Source organism: Rhodotorula graminis (assembly GCF_001329695.1).
Source record: "Rhodotorula graminis WP1 unplaced genomic scaffold RHOBAscaffold_6, whole genome shotgun sequence".
In the NCBI taxonomy this organism is placed as follows: domain Eukaryota; kingdom Fungi; phylum Basidiomycota; class Microbotryomycetes; order Sporidiobolales; family Sporidiobolaceae; genus Rhodotorula; species Rhodotorula graminis.
In genome coordinates, this window is record NW_017264933.1 from 1336213 (window position 1) to 1351085 (window position 14873).

At 70.3% G+C, this 14873-nt stretch overlaps 3 protein-coding genes across 3 annotated transcripts; 2 read left to right on the forward strand and 1 right to left on the reverse strand.

The window, feature by feature from the left end:
* Positions 1 to 4: 4 nt before the first annotated feature.
* RHOBADRAFT_44062 (uncharacterized protein) lies at positions 5 to 1703 on the reverse strand (the record flags this gene model as incomplete). The annotated part of the gene is made up of 8 exons (XM_018414345.1): positions 5 to 239; positions 309 to 381; positions 462 to 673; positions 742 to 1021; positions 1088 to 1111; positions 1176 to 1329; positions 1391 to 1404; positions 1466 to 1703. 8 exons carry the CDS (start codon positions 1701 to 1703, stop codon positions 5 to 7), a joined length of 1230 nt encoding a protein of 409 aa, XP_018271603.1.
* Positions 1704 to 2997: 1294 nt separating this feature from the next.
* On the forward strand, positions 2998 to 13286 carry RHOBADRAFT_53521 (uncharacterized protein; the record flags this gene model as incomplete). Its single annotated transcript, XM_018416874.1, has 11 exons — positions 2998 to 3141; positions 3239 to 3373; positions 3439 to 7011; positions 7075 to 9204; positions 9276 to 9443; positions 9506 to 11994; positions 12068 to 12365; positions 12444 to 12587; positions 12664 to 12840; positions 12902 to 13093; positions 13166 to 13286. 11 exons carry the CDS (start codon positions 2998 to 3000, stop codon positions 13217 to 13219), a joined length of 9504 nt encoding a protein of 3167 aa, XP_018271604.1. The 3' UTR covers positions 13220 to 13286.
* Positions 13287 to 13386: 100 nt separating this feature from the next.
* Positions 13387 to 14336, forward strand: RHOBADRAFT_53522 (uncharacterized protein; the record flags this gene model as incomplete). Its single annotated transcript, XM_018416875.1, has 3 exons — positions 13387 to 13410; positions 13522 to 13923; positions 14010 to 14336. 3 exons carry the CDS (start codon positions 13387 to 13389, stop codon positions 14334 to 14336), a joined length of 753 nt encoding a protein of 250 aa, XP_018271605.1.
* Positions 14337 to 14873: the final 537 nt, after the last annotated feature.

Sequence of the window (14873 nt, forward strand, 5' to 3'; positions counted from 1 at the left end):
ACGCTCAGGCCTGCTCCTCCTTCCAGTGCAGGAGCACCTTCTTGCCCCTTCCCTCCTGAACCCGCGTCATGACCTCGCCAAGCACCTTGACGACCTCGTCGTCGGCGCCGCCGAGCTCGACGACCTCGGTCTCGGGCTCGCGCAGCGTGCCGTCGCTCACGAGCGCGGCGATGCGCTGCATCATGGTCGCGCGCTCGGCCGGGTGCGTCTGTGTCCAGTTCGAGAGCCAGAAGCCCGTGCTGTGCGAAAAGTAGAGAGGAGGGTCAGGGAGGGAACGGCGGAAAGAGAGGGAGGACGAGGCGACGCACGAGACGAGCTTTTTGAAGATGAAGAGCGAGGGCGGGAGCGCAAGGGCTTGCTTGGCCATGCCGCCGTAGGTCACTGTACGAGCAGGAGCCTTTTATCAGGACACGCTGCGGGCGAGCCGCACGAGAGCCCGGAAAGAGGACCCGTTGACGCACCGAGTTGCCCGCCAACCTTCAGAAGCTTGGCCATCTCTGCCGTCTCCTTGCCGCCGACGCAATTGAGCGCGAGGCTGAGCTCGCCCTCGTCGCCGACCCACTCCTTGACCTTGGCGCGCGTGTTGCTGTCCCTCGAGAGGAACTCGTCGTACGTCAAGACGTGGTCGGCGCCGAGGGCGTGCAGCGAGTCCTTGAGCGCGTCGATCGAGGGTCTGCGGGTACGTTACGAGTCAGTGAATGTGGCGAGAGGGAGTAGGAGGAAGAGGAGCGTTGGACGCACCGGTCCCGGACGAGGTTGATCGTGCCGACGCCCCACGCCTTGGCGAGCTGGATGACGGCGACGCCGACAGCACTGTTGGCGCCGTTTTGGATGACCCACTGCTTCTTGGCGTGTTTCGGCGCGCCCTCGACCGGGTTGAGCGGCACAAAGTCGCTCAGCATGCGCCACGCCGTCGGCGGGTTGATGGCGAGGGTGCCGGCCTGGCGCAGGGTGAGCGGGTGCGACGATGGGAGGGCGATGAGGGAGGATGCAGGAATGTTGGCCCGGGATGCCCAGGTACCTGTAGGCAAGAGACGGGTCAGCGAGGGCTCGAGGAGGAGTCGAGGGAGAGGTCCGAGGGACGGACCGAGTTGCGGAGCGCCCATGACGACTGCGGGCCGGCTCAAGAGTCAGTCTAGCGGCCATGTAGATGACGAGGAGAAGTCGGGACGCACCCCTGTCGCCAAGCTTGAGCTTGTGCTCGACCTCGCCGTCCTCGACAAAGCCCTCGACCGTCGCGACGCCCTCGTTGCCCATGATGCTGACCGGCTCGGGTCCGAGGTCCTTGCGCACCTGCGGCTTGGACGGGTACACGCCTTGGATGACGTTCTGCGAGGGCCAGACAGGGTCAGCTCGACGCGAGAGGAGACGAGCCGAGTGGGGAGCTCACGATGTCGGCGGGGTCTGCGGGCGAGGAGGAGGGTAAGCGCGGTTGCGGGCCCGATTACAGAGAGAGTGGACGCACTGACGGCACCCAGCTCGAACCGCAAGCGGACCTCGCCCTTGCTCAGCTTGGGGAGGCGGAACTTGTGCGTCTGGAGGACCTTGGCCGGGTCGCCGTGCTCGGCAAAGACGACGGCGCGCGACTCGACCGAGCAGGTGAAGCCCGCCATGGACCGTGCCGAGCTGCTGAGCTGTCGCGGTGCTGGCCGGTGCGGCTTGACGACCGAGGCGAGTTGTGCGCGGGGTGCGCGGGCAAGCATGGGGGCGGGGGTGGAGAGCTGGGTGTGCGGCTGCGGCTGCTGTGGTCGGGGTGCTGGGTGGACTGCGGCGCTGCTGCAGAGCTTGCGCGGGCGGTAGATGGGCGAGAGAGCGAGAGCGAACAACGTCCGGCAACTCGTTCGGGTCCGGCGGTCTCAGCATCTCTGCGCACGGTCGACAGCTTGCTCGCCGACGGGCGTGATACGCACGCCGTTCAACTGTACATTGTAGAACACTGCACGCGAACGAGACGCTGCGAGGGATTCCCTGGCTCTCCTTGGCCCGGCTTGCGGGCGACTTTCGACGACGAGACGAGCCGCCCGCGTCCCGCAGCTCTCTTGCCGAGGTACGCTCGCATGATGGCAGAGCAGTGGGCGCTCTAGACGGCGCGAGCGGCTGCTGGAGACAGCGAGCGGCGCTTCAAGGAGGAAGTCGGACGGGCAGACACGCTCGTCGACGAGGACAGGCGGTGACTAGACGTCGCCCTGCTCTGCCGAACCTAGCCCTCGGGCCTCGGAGCGAGTCAGGCAAACCAAAGCTGGAAGCTAGAAGCGAGAGCCGGCAAGGAGCAGCCGACGCAGGGTGGCTCGGACCCCGGCAGAGACAACAGCTGGCTCGTGGCCGAGGTCTCGCAGCCGCCGCGCCGTCCACTGGCGCAAACAGTGCGGCCGGGCCGTCGACACTGAACAGCAGAGCTTGGGCGGCCGCGAGGAGGGCAGGCCAGGAGGAAGAGGGAACCGGCGTCGAGTGGCAGCGCCGACTGCTTCTCGCACGCACGATCTCCCGGCCGCGCCCGACCTCTGGCGCAGCTACCGTGAAAGCGACGCGCCGGAACGGGCGGCCGCTGGCCGTACGAGAGCGAGGCAGCGGATGGAGGACTGGGTGACCGAGAGAGGGAGACAGAGAGAGGCGAGTCCCGCGAGGGGACGAGCGAGACGGCCTCAGGCAGGTCGACACTGTCGGCAGTGCAGCACGAGCAGGGCAGCAAGTCACTCTGCGCGAGGACGGCGAGCGGTTGGAGGGCGAACCTGGTGGACGAGGAGCTCTCGAGGTCGACGAGGTCAACCTCGACCAAGTCGCGCCCTGCAGCTGCGTGCACCTGCCGAGCTCGTTACAGCAGCTGAGCAGCACACCGGCAGCCCACCTCCAGCCCCCACGACGCGCTCGCGGACGCCGCAGCTCCGCCCCCCTCCACCTCACTCGACCACGCCTCCCCACCCCTCGCTCACCTCCGCACCACCGCCTTTGCCGAGCTTGACCAGCCGTGCCACGCTCCGAGCGAGTGCCACCACGGTCATGCCCCTCGTCGACCAGTTCCTGAGCGACGTCGGCGCCGGGTCACTCTCGACCGCCGTCACCCTCCCTGCGGGGCCTCCAGGCGCCGACGGCCCAGCAGCACAGCTCTTCAACCGCATCGACGACGAGGTCACTGCCACAAACGTGCGTCTCGCCCTTTCTCTGCCCGTCTCTCGGTTCCCGCAGTCGACGAGTGACCCCCTGACGACCTTGCGTCACGTTGCCCGGCTCCCTCTCGCAGGACCGCACGCGCACCCTGCTAAAGGACAACTGGGACGACTTTGCGGGTCAGCTCAAGCACGGCGACGAGCTCATCGCCAAGCTCGACGACGAGGACAAGGAGCTCGAGCAGCTCGAGCTGGAGGTGGACGGCCCGGTGCGCCTCGTCTCGCCGCCCTGTCTCGCCTAGACCGGCACTGACCCACTATGAAACATGCGCAGGATGCCTTTCTTCCTCCCCTCATCGCCCAACTCGAAGAGCAGCAGTCGCTCGCCGCCTCGCACCTCGCCGCGACCGCCTCCGTCTCGCTCCTCTCGGCCCTCGTCACGTTCCACACGACCACTTCCGCCCTCGCCACTGCCACCACGTCCGGCGAGCTGCCGTCCGCCATCGAGGCGCTCGCTCGCGTCACGTCGGCCGTCGAGGAGGGCGCCGACGAGTGGATCGAGCACACGGACGCGTGGAAGGTCCTCGTGCGGTGGGCGAGCGACGAGGAGTCGCGCCTCGAGGCGGCCCTTCAAGGCGCCCTCGAAGGGTGCTTCGAGGTGTCGCCCGCGGCACCAGGCGGCGGCGGCACGGCGACGATGACGCTGCGCGAGAGCATCGCCGCGGCGCCGACCGGCCCCGAGCTGCCCGTCGCAATCCTCCTGCAGGGCCTCGAGGACCTCGCCGGCATCACGGGTCGGCCGACGCAGACCGAGACGTTCCTCGCGCGCCTCGCCAAGCAGGTCCTGCGCCACTTTGTCGCGCCGTTCCTCGAGTCGCAGGGCCGCGTTAAGGTCGGCTCGCGCGACCAGGACGCTCCCGCCGTCGCGCAAAAGACGCGCTCCGAGTTCCGGTTCCGCGACGACGGCGTCGTCCACGTCGCAGAACTTGTGCCGGTCGACGAGCAGGTCGACGCCGTTCCCGCCCTGTCCGACTTCCTCGCCTTCTTCACCTCGCACTCGTCCCTCTTCCCGAATCCGGGCTCGAACGACAAGCCGTCGCACCACGCCGCGACGCTCACGGCGCACCTCACGCCGTCGCTCCAGTCGCACGTCATCTCGTCGCACCTGTCGCCGTCCCTCCCGGCGTCGACCTCGGACCTCCCGCCGTACCTCGCGCTCGTCGACGCCGCCAGCGCCTTCGAGTCGACCTTCCTCCCCTCCCACGGCCTGTTCGCCTTCCTCCCGTCGTCCTTCTCGTCGTCGTCGCGCGAGGTCGAGGAGCAGCGCGTGGTCCGCGCCTGGGCCGCCCGCGTTCCGCAACACTGGGCGCGCCAAGTCGGCGACCGTGCCCTCGCGCGTGTTCGCGGCGCCGTCAAGGCGTGGGACTGGGGCGCGGGCGAGACGGTCGAGGTCGAGGTCGTCGAGGAGGACGAGATGCTCGGGCTCCTGCTCGGCCTCGGGCTCGCCGACGAGCAGTCGCCGGCGCAAGGCGGCGCCGCGACGGCCGGCCAGCAGGTGCCCAAGGTGCCGAGGGAGCTCGCACTCGCGACTGTGCCGCGAGGGGCGCAGCGCGAGATGACGATCGAGGAGGCGCTCGCGCCCAAGGTCCTGCGCGCCAAGACGCCCCCTCCTCCTTCGCCTCCCGTCGTCCCTCCCCCAGCAGCCGCCTCGGCGCCCGTCGACGAGCCCGCCCCGACGCCGCCGCTCGTGCCGGCGGGCAAGGGCTCGTTCAAGCGCGGCAAGCTCGGCGCCGCGCGCATCGTCGCTCCGCTCCCGCCGCGCAGCCCGAGCCCGCCGCCCCTCTTCCAGGGCGGCGACGCTCCTGCGCGCGAGACCACCTCCGCCACGTCGCGCGAGCCTGCTCCTGAGCCGTCGTCGCCGCCTGCGCCGGCGCCCACGATCGCGGTCGTCGAGGCGAGCCCGGCACCCGAGCCGCACGTGCTCGACCGCTCGGCCGTCATCTCGCCGACGCTGTCGCCGCGTGGGCAGCACACGACGTTCGAGCTGCTCGAGGAGCCGGCGTCAACGCTCGACGGGATCGAGACGACGGCGGACCATGCCGGCGAGGGCGAGGTCGGCGCCGTGCACTCGTACGCCGCCGCTGTCGATGACGACGTCGAGGCGTCGCCGGAGCGGGAGCGGGAGCAGGAGCAGGAGCAGGAGCAGGAGCAGGAGCAGGAGCAGGAGCAGGAGCAGGAGCAGGAGCAGGAGCAGGAGCAGGAGCAGGAGCAGGAGCAGGAGCAGGAGCAGGAGCAGGAGCAGGAGCAGGAGCAGGAGCAGGAGCAGGAGCAGGAGCAGGAGCAGGAGCAGGAGCAGGAGCAGGAGCAGGAGCAGGAGCAGGAGCAGGAGCAGGAGCAGGACACGCTGTCGCAGGTCAAGGTGGAGGAGGTCGAGGAGGCGGCCGAGCCGTCCGGCGCTCTCTACCCGCCCGAGCCGTCTCGCGACGACGAGGGCGAGTACGGCGTCGAGCGTCGCGACATCAAGGAGGAGAGCGTCGAGCCCGAGATCCCGCCAACGCCGTCGCCCGGCCTCGCCGCTCCGCCGTCGTCGCACTCGCCCAGCCTCGGCCTGAGCTACCACGAGCCGTCGCCGTCGCACCCGGACGTCGAGCCGCTGCCCACGACCGCCAACGACGATCCCGTGCACGACGAGGAGGCGGGCGCCGCCGCGTTCGACGAGCTCGCCGACGAGGCGCAGCCCCACGCCGTCGACGAGGAGGCATGGCGCCACGACGAGCCGTCGCACGATCGCTCGCCGCACGAGCACTCGTCGTACGAGCCGTCTCGTTACGAGCCGTCGCCGTACCCGCCTGCGCCTGCGCACGACGACGCCGAGCAGCCGGCCTACTTCGACCGCTCGGCCGCCCCTCACGACCCTTACGCTCCGCCGCCGCCACTCTCCCACGACGCCTACGCTCCAGCGTCGCCTCCCTCCTCGCACGACCCGTACGCCCCGCATCCGTTGGGCCTCCTCGAGCCCGACTCGCACGAGGAGAACGGCTACGCCGCGCGTGAGCAGTACGGCCTCGATCGCGGCGCGGACGTCGTCGACGCCGAGCAAGGTGGATACGGCGCCGAGTACGCCGAGCACGACCAGTACGCGCCGGTCGAGGCGGCGCAGGACCACGAGCCGCGCTTCGACCAGGACGACGACCCGTACGCGCCCACGAGCGTCGACGTCGAGCAGCCCGTGCCCAGCTCGTACAGCGTCGACGACCAGTACGACGTCGAGCAGGAGCCCGTCGTCGCGCACCAGTCGCACTCGAACGAGCCGGCGTCGTTCCCGTGGTCCACCGACGCCGAGGCGCACGACCCGTACCTCGAGCAGCAGGACCCGTACGCGCCGCAGGCCGACGCCCAACACAACGCGCAGGTCGCCAACGGCGAGCACGACCCGTACGCGCCGTCGTCGGAGCTTGCGCACGAGCCCGTCCAGCCGGCACCCGCCTCGTTCTCGTCGCTCGCCGCGCCGGCTCTCGACGACGATGACCCGTACGCCGACGAGGCCGAGCACGACTGGTACGCGCAAGAAGAGCACGACTGGTACGCCCAGGAGGACCAGGCCTTCTCGCCGCTCGAGCAGCCGCAGCCGTCGTACCCGGTCGACCCTCAGCAACCCGAGCAGCCGGCCCAGCCCAACGTCGACCACGTCCACGGTCCTCTCGAGCCTGCGCACGACCCGTACGCTCCTGTCGAGCCCGTGCACGACCCGTACGCCGCGAGCGAGTACTCGCACGTCGTCGATCCCGTCCACGAGCCGCCGCACGACCCTTATGCGCCGACGCAGGCGCCGCACGACCCGTACACGCCGGCCGACACGCAGGCCGACCGGCACTCGTCGTACGGCTTCGAGATGCCTCGGCACCAGGTGCGTCTCCCCTCTCGCTCGAGCCCCTTCGACAATCTCTCTGACCTCAATTCCTCGCTGCAGCACGAGCCGCACGCGCCGCAAGACGCCAACGACGTCTACGAGTCGTCGCAGTACGGCCCGTACGACCCGAAGGAGTCGACGCCAGCTCCGCCGCCGCCGCCTCCTGCTCAGCGCGAGGACGTGGGCCCGGCGACTGGAGCGCCGCCTCCCCCTCCTCCTCGAGCCGCCGGCGCACCTCCTCCGCCACGTGCTTCGGGTCGTCTCGGCGCCAAGCGACGACCCGTCTACACGCCGCAGTACGATGTCGGGCCATCATCGTCGTCGTCGTCGTCGTCGCCGGCACCTGCCGCCCCGGCCGCGCCGCTCTCGACGCCGTTCCAGCAGACGGCGCCACCGCCTCGTACGGTCATCTCGCCGCCTCCCGAGGAGCAGCAGCACGCCTACGCGCCCATGGTCCCGCCCATCCAGCCCTCGGCGCCCGTCGCGCACAATCCCTACGTGCCCGCCCTCTCGACCCGCTCGTCCAACAACAGCCTCGCCCGCTCCCTTCCCTCTCGCCCAAGCTCGGCGCAGCGCAACGACGGCCCCGTTCTGAACCACATCCAGCAGCGTTTCGCCTCGCCGCCGCCGCCCACGGCGAGCTCGTACGTCCCGCTCGCGATCCCGCCCTCGGTCCCGTCGGCCGGTGCGGGTTCGTACTTGCCGGCGAACGACCCGCTCTTCGCCGACCTATTCGGCAGCGGGTTGAGCAAGTCGACGCGCTCGGGCAACTTCTTCGCGCCCGACCGGCAGCAGCCGGCGCCGAGCTCGTCGCAGCCGACGTACGGCCAGCCGCAGCCGCACGGGTTCGACGCGCAGCCGCCGCAGGCGTACGGCGGGTACGGTGGCGGGTACGGCGCGCCCGCCGAGGACCCGTACGGCGCGTCCTCCTCGTCGCAACAGCAGCAGCAGCAGCATGGGTCGTACGGGCAGCAGTACAGCCCGTACGGCTACGAGCAGCCGGCGATGCGCATGCGCGGCGGCGGTGGCCTCGCCTGCGACTCGGACGAGGAGAGCGAGGAGGACGAGGACGAGGACCGACCGGTCTTGCGCCTGCGAGGCGGCGCCGACCTCGGCGACATGGACGACGACGACGGCAACCGCAGCGCCGACGACTGGGGCTTTGGTGACGATGCGGGCGGCGAGGAGGACGCGTGGGGCTTTGACGACGACGCCGCTCCGCCGACGCCGCCGTCGCCGCCTGTGCCCAAGAAGGTCGCCCCGCCGCCCCCCGCACCTCGGCCCCAGCCGCCCACAGCGCTCCGCTCCCCTCCTGCACCTGCCCCTTCCTCCCTCGCCTCGACTACTCGCTCGCCCTCGCACGCCCCGTCCGCCTCGATCACCTCGGTCGCGTCCTCGAACGGCTCGCTGTCGCGGTCCCGGCCGCCCTCGTACGCCTACACGCCGAGCCTCGCGCCACCGCCGCTCGCATCCAGCCTTGCCGTCGACGACGAGGACGAGCCGGCCGAGCTCGGCGACAACGCGTGGGGCTTCGGCGAGGACGAGGAGGACGAGGACGTTGCCCCTCCTTCGCCGCCGCCGCCTCAGCAGCCTGCCGGGCCGGCCACGCCCCCTGCCGCGCTCGAAGCACCTGCACCGTCCTCGCCTCCGCTCCCGTCTCCCGTCGCTCCCGCCGAGCCGCCCTCGCTCGCGCCGCCGACGTCCACCCTCGCCCACGACGACGGCGAGCCACTCGTCGGCGCAGGCGGCGGCGACGACGACTGGGGCTTCAGCGCCGGCGATGACATCGTCGACGATGCCGCCGAGCCCGCCGCCGAGGCGCAGGTCGTTGCAGAGCAGCCGCACGACCTGCTCGACTACGAGGAGGCGGTCGAGCGGGCCGAGGTCATCGAGGACTCGCCGCCGCCGTCCCTCGCCGTCGACGATGTCGTCGTCGAGCAAGACGCTCCAGCTCAGACCTTTGAGCCGGAGCAGGAGCAGGAGCAGGAGCAGGTCGAGGAGGACGGCTGGGGCATCGACGAGCCCGCCGTCGTCGACGAGCCGCTCGAGCAAGAGCCTCCGCCGGCGCCCAAGCGCGCACTCGACGACGCTCTCGTCGTCGACGACGCTGCGCCGGTCGGAGCGACCCACGAGCAGGTCGACCAGGCGGCCGAGTCGGTCAAAGACGACGATTCCGCCGAGGCGGTCGAGGTGCGCTCGCAACTCTTTCTCTCGGTCCGCAACTCTGTCTAGACGTCCTGACGCTCTCTCGGTCCCTGCAGGACGACCAGGTGGCGCGTCAAGACGATCCCGAGGCCGGCGAGCCAATCGAGAAGGTCGACGAGCCGACGGCCGAGCCTGCAACGGTCGGTCAGCCGGACAAGGGCCGTCGCCGTGTGTCCATCGACGTCGACATGACAGAGCCGTCGGCGCTCAACCTTCCGGCCGAGGTGCGCTCGACTTCCCCTTCCTCTCCTGTTTTTCCTCGACCTGACGCTCGAGCCCCCTGCAGAACATCGACCAGTCGTTCCCGTCGGCGCCAGCACCGCCTTCGCCCACCTTGCCCCTCATTCCCGAGCCCATGCCGCACCACGACACTGTCGAGCCGCTCGCCGAGGCGCCGAGTCGCGAAGCGGCACTCGCCGACGCCGCCGCCGCGCCACTCGACGATGCAGCACAGCTCTTCGACGGCGCCGACGCGCCCGAGGACGACTGGGGGCTCGGCGCCACCGACGGCGACGCAGCACCTCAAGAGCTCGCATCGTTCGACACGTTTGGCGGCGACGCGCAGGACGAGGACGCGCAGGACGAGAACCTCCCCGTCTCGTCCGCTCTTCTCGACCCGCAGCCGATCGACGTCGACGACGACTTTGTCGACTTCAACGCCGTCGTCGAGGCCGAGGAGCAGCCCACCACGCCTCAGTGGGAGCCGTTCGAGGACCCTGGCAACCAGCCGATCACGAGCCCGCCTCTCGACGCGCAGACCAACACGAGCCACGTCGGCGACGACGATCTCGACGCGCTCTCGCCCGCGAGCCACGCCGTGCCGCTCCCCGACCTCGAGCGGCTCGTCGGCGAGGAACCTCGGTCGCAGGAGGCCGCCGCAGCTCGTCCCGACCCCGACCTCGCCGCCGCCGCCGCCGTGGACGGCACGCCGCGCGAGGGCTCCATTTCGTCGCCCGAGGTCATCGAGCACGCCGACGCGTGGGGCTTTGACGGCGAGCAGGGCCCGCAGAGCGAGCAGGGCGGCGCCGAGCTGCTCGACGCGAGCCCGCCGGCTGCAGATGCCGCCGGCGACGACGTCGAGCGGTCGCAGGTGCAGCACGAGCTCGAGCGTCCGGCCCCGCATGACGACTCGGCCGTTCAGCACGAGGCGGAGCGTCCGCTCGTCGTCGACAGCGCCGAGGCCGGGCCCATCATCCTCCCGGCGCAGGACGCGCACCCTCAGCAGCGCACGTTCTCGCCGCCGCCGTCGATGGTGCCTCAAGGCGACGACGCCGTGGACGAGGCGGGCTGGGACTGGCAGGACGACGCCGGCGCCGAGGCGCTCCTTGACCCGCACGTCGCCGTAACGGCCGAGGGCCCGCTCCCGGTTTCGAGCGAGTCGTCCGTCCAGCACGAGGCGGATCGTCCCGACGTCAACGTCGACGCCGGGGCGCAGGACAAGTCGAACGTCGCGGCGTCGGCGACGCACCCTGAGCCCGTCACCGAGCCGGTCTCGGCGGCGCCGCAGGACGACGCGCTCGTCCCGTCCCAGGACCAGGCCGTCGAGGGCGCCGAGCTCCTCCACGACGAGCCTGCGCTTGACGTCGAGCGAGGCGCAGAGCCGGTCGAGGACGAGTCGGCCGTCCAGCATGTCGAGGATCGCCCTGTTCTTCCCGCCGGCTCCAACGCCGAGAGCGACGCTCTACCCGCCGAGACGATCCAGCCCCAGGACCACACGTTCTCGCCCTCGTCGTCGGCCCTCCCGTCCGCCGTCGACGCCGACGCACCCCGTCACGTCGTTGACGACACGGTCGACGACCCGTGGGACCTCGAGCCCGTCGAGCCCGACACGCCGCCTCAGCCCTCGCCGTCGCTCAAGGCCGCAGACCTCGGCACGGGCGCCGAACCGCTCGACGCCGCTGTGGATGAGACGACCGCCGCCGCCGCAGCGTCGCCCGATCCAGTATCGCCGCGTCCCTCGAGCACCATCGACACCGCCGCGCACGACGAGCCGCGTCCAGACCCGCTCGAGCGCGAGCTCGCCGACGAGCTCGTCGGTGCGCGTGCAGTCGGGCATGCGGCGACGGCGGCGCAAGCCGAGCCCGATCCCGTCGTCGTCGCCGCGGCGGACGAGTCGAGCGTTCAGCACGAGCAGGACCGACCTGTCGTCGTCGACGCCGCCGCAGACGTGGCGGCGAGCGAGTCGCAGCCGCAGGAGCACACGTTCTCGCTGCCGGCGTCGTCGCTGCCCGCCGAGAGCGCGCCTCTCGGTGCGCCCGCCGACCCTGTCGAGCTTGTCGCGCCCTCTCTGCCCGCCTCCCCACCTTCTCCCCCTCAAGCCGACGAGGGCTGGGGCTGGGGCGGTGACGGCGACGGCGACGGCGACGCGTCGCGTTCGGAGCCCGCCGTCGACATTCCTGCGGCCGTCACGTCGATCCCGCTCGTCCCGGTCGCACCTCTTCTTGAGCCGGCGCCTGCTTCTCTCCCTCCTTCCGCCACCAACGTCGAGCGCGCCGCACCTCTCGAGTCGTCCTCGTCGCCATCCACCGCCCTCGAGACGTCGGCTCCCGAGCACGCGCGCACCATGTCGACCGACGACTGGGCCTGGGACGACGCGCCGCCGACAGCGGTCGCGCCCGATCCTGTCGCCGTCGAGCAACCGCAGCAGGCGAGCGACGTGCCGCCGGCGCCGGCGCCTCCTCGGCGCGAGCAGATGATGGTGTCGAAGCAGTCGCGCGAGGTGGTCGCCATCGCCGAGGAGATCCTGCTCGAGGCCGTCAAGATCGCCTCTCCTTCGTGCGTCCTCGTCATTCCCTCTCTGTCTGTCACGAGGGCGAGCAGTCTCTGACTCGTCCGTCCACCCCTGCAGGTTCGAGCACCCCGACTTTGCGCTGGCGGCAGCTCCCCTCCTGCAGACGTTCATCTCGCTCCTGTCGCTGTACCGCGCTACGGCCGCCGTCCACAACTCGCGCTTGCTCGCGAGCGTGCCGGCCATCGGCATGCAGTTCGCCAACGATGCCGAGTGGATCGGGCGCGAGGTCGAGCGCGTGTGGCGCACGGCGACCGACGACAAGGACCTGCCCGTCGCGCCCGAGCAGGCCAAGGACGTGCAGCTCGCGATTGAGACGACCCGACAGCTCGGTCGGGACACGCGCCAGAAGCAGATCGTGCGTCTCTCGTTCGCTTCCTCTCGGACCGGTCGCGAGCCGCCGACTGACCTCCTCCCTTCCTCCCCTCGCCCGCAGGCCATCCAGCGAGCGGCGCTCATGGAGAGCCTCGACGAGGCCGGCGGCTTCCTGCGCACGTCGGACGAGGCTCGGTACCAGTCGTGCGAGCGAGCCCTGCAGCAGGTCATGCACATCCTGCAGCGCCTCGCCCTCGTGTGGAAGGTGCGTCTCCCTCCTTCTCTCTCTCTCTCTTCTCCCTGTGTCTCGCCCGCTCACCCTGCATCCGTCTCCCTCGCAGCCCGTCATGACGCCCACAGCGCTGTACACGTCGCTCGGCGGGCTCATCAACGAGGTCCTCCTGCGCGTGCTCGACGAGATCGAGGAGCAGACCGACATCTCCGAGGACGAGTCGATCCGCCTCAACAAGCTGTGCAAGATGCTGCACGACCTCGAGTCGTTGTTTGACGGCAGCGAGGTGCGTCCTCCTCTCGCACCCTCTCGCGGCCGCGGCACTGACCTGCTCTCCTCGCGCGCAGACCTCTCTCGGCCGCGAAGCGCCCGCGTGGTACAAGTTTGCGTTCCTGAGCGAGCTGCTCGAGGCGTCGATGGCCGACATCCTGTTCCTGTTCGACCACGGCCACCTGGTCGACTTTACGCCGCAAGAGATTGTCCGCCTCGTGCGCGCTCTCTTCGCCGACTCGCCCTTGCGCAACCGCAACATCGAAAAGGTGCGCCCTCTCTCGTCCTCTCTCGTCTTCTCTCGCCTCGAGATCCCTCCTCTGACGAGCCGCGTCTTGCAGATCCTGCGCGGACACCCGGAGGCGCCGCCGGCGGACGAGGAGTGGGCCGAGTGAGGGAGGGGAGGGTTCTGTTGTAGATCCGCATCGGCTTTCAAAAGAGAGCAGCTATCTGTTCCTCGACTCTGTCCTGCCGAGCAGAAAGAAGCGCGAGCCCAAGGAGGAGGAGGCGGTGCAGCTCGACTTGGACGAAGCTCCTCTCGTCGCCCTCGACCGCTTGCACCATGCTGCTCGACCACGTCGTGCAAGTCAGTCCTCGTCTCGCCCTCGCCCCTCGACCACGCCCTCACCGCTCCGCCTCGTAGCCGCCCCTCCTCTCCCTCTTCTCCTCGACCTCTTCCTCGTCACACCCGACACAGCTCGCCAGGTGCACCGCGGCAGGCGACGCCGTAACCGACAGCTTCATCTCGCTGCTACGAGATGCCTCGGACGACCACGAGACGCTTGTCGCGTGGAACGGTGCCGCCGACTCGGAGCTCTCGGCGGCGAGGGTCGACAGCTTGCGGCGGCTCCGGCGAGGGCTCGCGGCGGGCACCAAGGACCTCGACGGCCAGGTCATGCACCTGCAGGCGCCAGACTGCCGCACGACGAGCGTACGGTGGGGCAGCCTGTCGCCGCGAGACTGGCGCGAGGACGGCCTCGGCGTCGAGCTGCCCGCCGTGCACTTTCAGCTCAAGCACCTCGAGCAGACGATGTACCTCGAGGTGGCAGTCGTCGACGAGCGAGGCGAGGTCATGATCGTGCGCTGCTCGACGTTCCAGGTGCGTCCCGCTCTCTCGACCTCGGGCCATTCTGCACGCCCGCGCGCCCTTGATCGAGTCGTCCCTGACTCTCAGTCGCCACACAGACCGCGCCCGAGCTCCTCCCCTCGACAGAAGCGCACCCTCGCCTTCTCCACTTTCCCCTCCTCTTTCCCTTGTCCGACTCGTCCGTCCCCCTCCTCACCTCTTGGTGCACGATCACCCTCCCTCTCCGCTCCCTCCTTCTCTCCCTCACGCCGCCCGTCAAGCTCAAGTGCGTCGTCGGCGTCGCAGTGCATGCGACGTGCCGCCTGCGGCGCGTCTGGTTCTCGGAGGAGGACGCGCCCGCCGAGGTGGACGAGGCCCTCCTCCTGCGCGGCGGCATGCCAGAGCTTGCGCTCTTTGCGGCGGTTGAGGGGCAGGCGGGCGAGTGAGTGGCAGGTACCAGCCGGGCGAGCGCGCGAGGACGCTCGCGGCAACGGCGGCGCGCCGAGCTCCTCGTCCTCGGCGTGCTGCGGGCCGCTTCTTTCGCTCTACCTGTTCGAGGCGCTCGTACGGCGCGAGCCTGGGTCAGTCGGACGACGAGTGTGCGCTCGGGCAGGGCCAGGAGGAGAGGCTCCGCTTCAGAGCGAGGAGGAGGAGCACGTCCGGGTTAGCGGTGCAGGCGCCGCGTTCTCCTCTTGCGTAGACGTTCGGGCACCCGTGTTGTCAGCACCGCGCGTCTCTCTGAGCGCTCTGAGCCGCGCAGAGACTGTCTCTTGCTCGCCCGCTCCACACGAACTTGCGAGTCGAGTGAGAGGCGCGAGCGCGACGAGACGAACAGCTTCTCAAGGTGCGAGCATGGGCGCAGCTGTGCCTGATGGCTTCATGCATAGCAGCCGCGATCCCTCGCATCGGCTCTCGCGAGAGGAGCACCGAGCGAGCACGTCGCTGCCGGCTCCGCCAACCCCACACCGCTCGCGCTCCTTGTT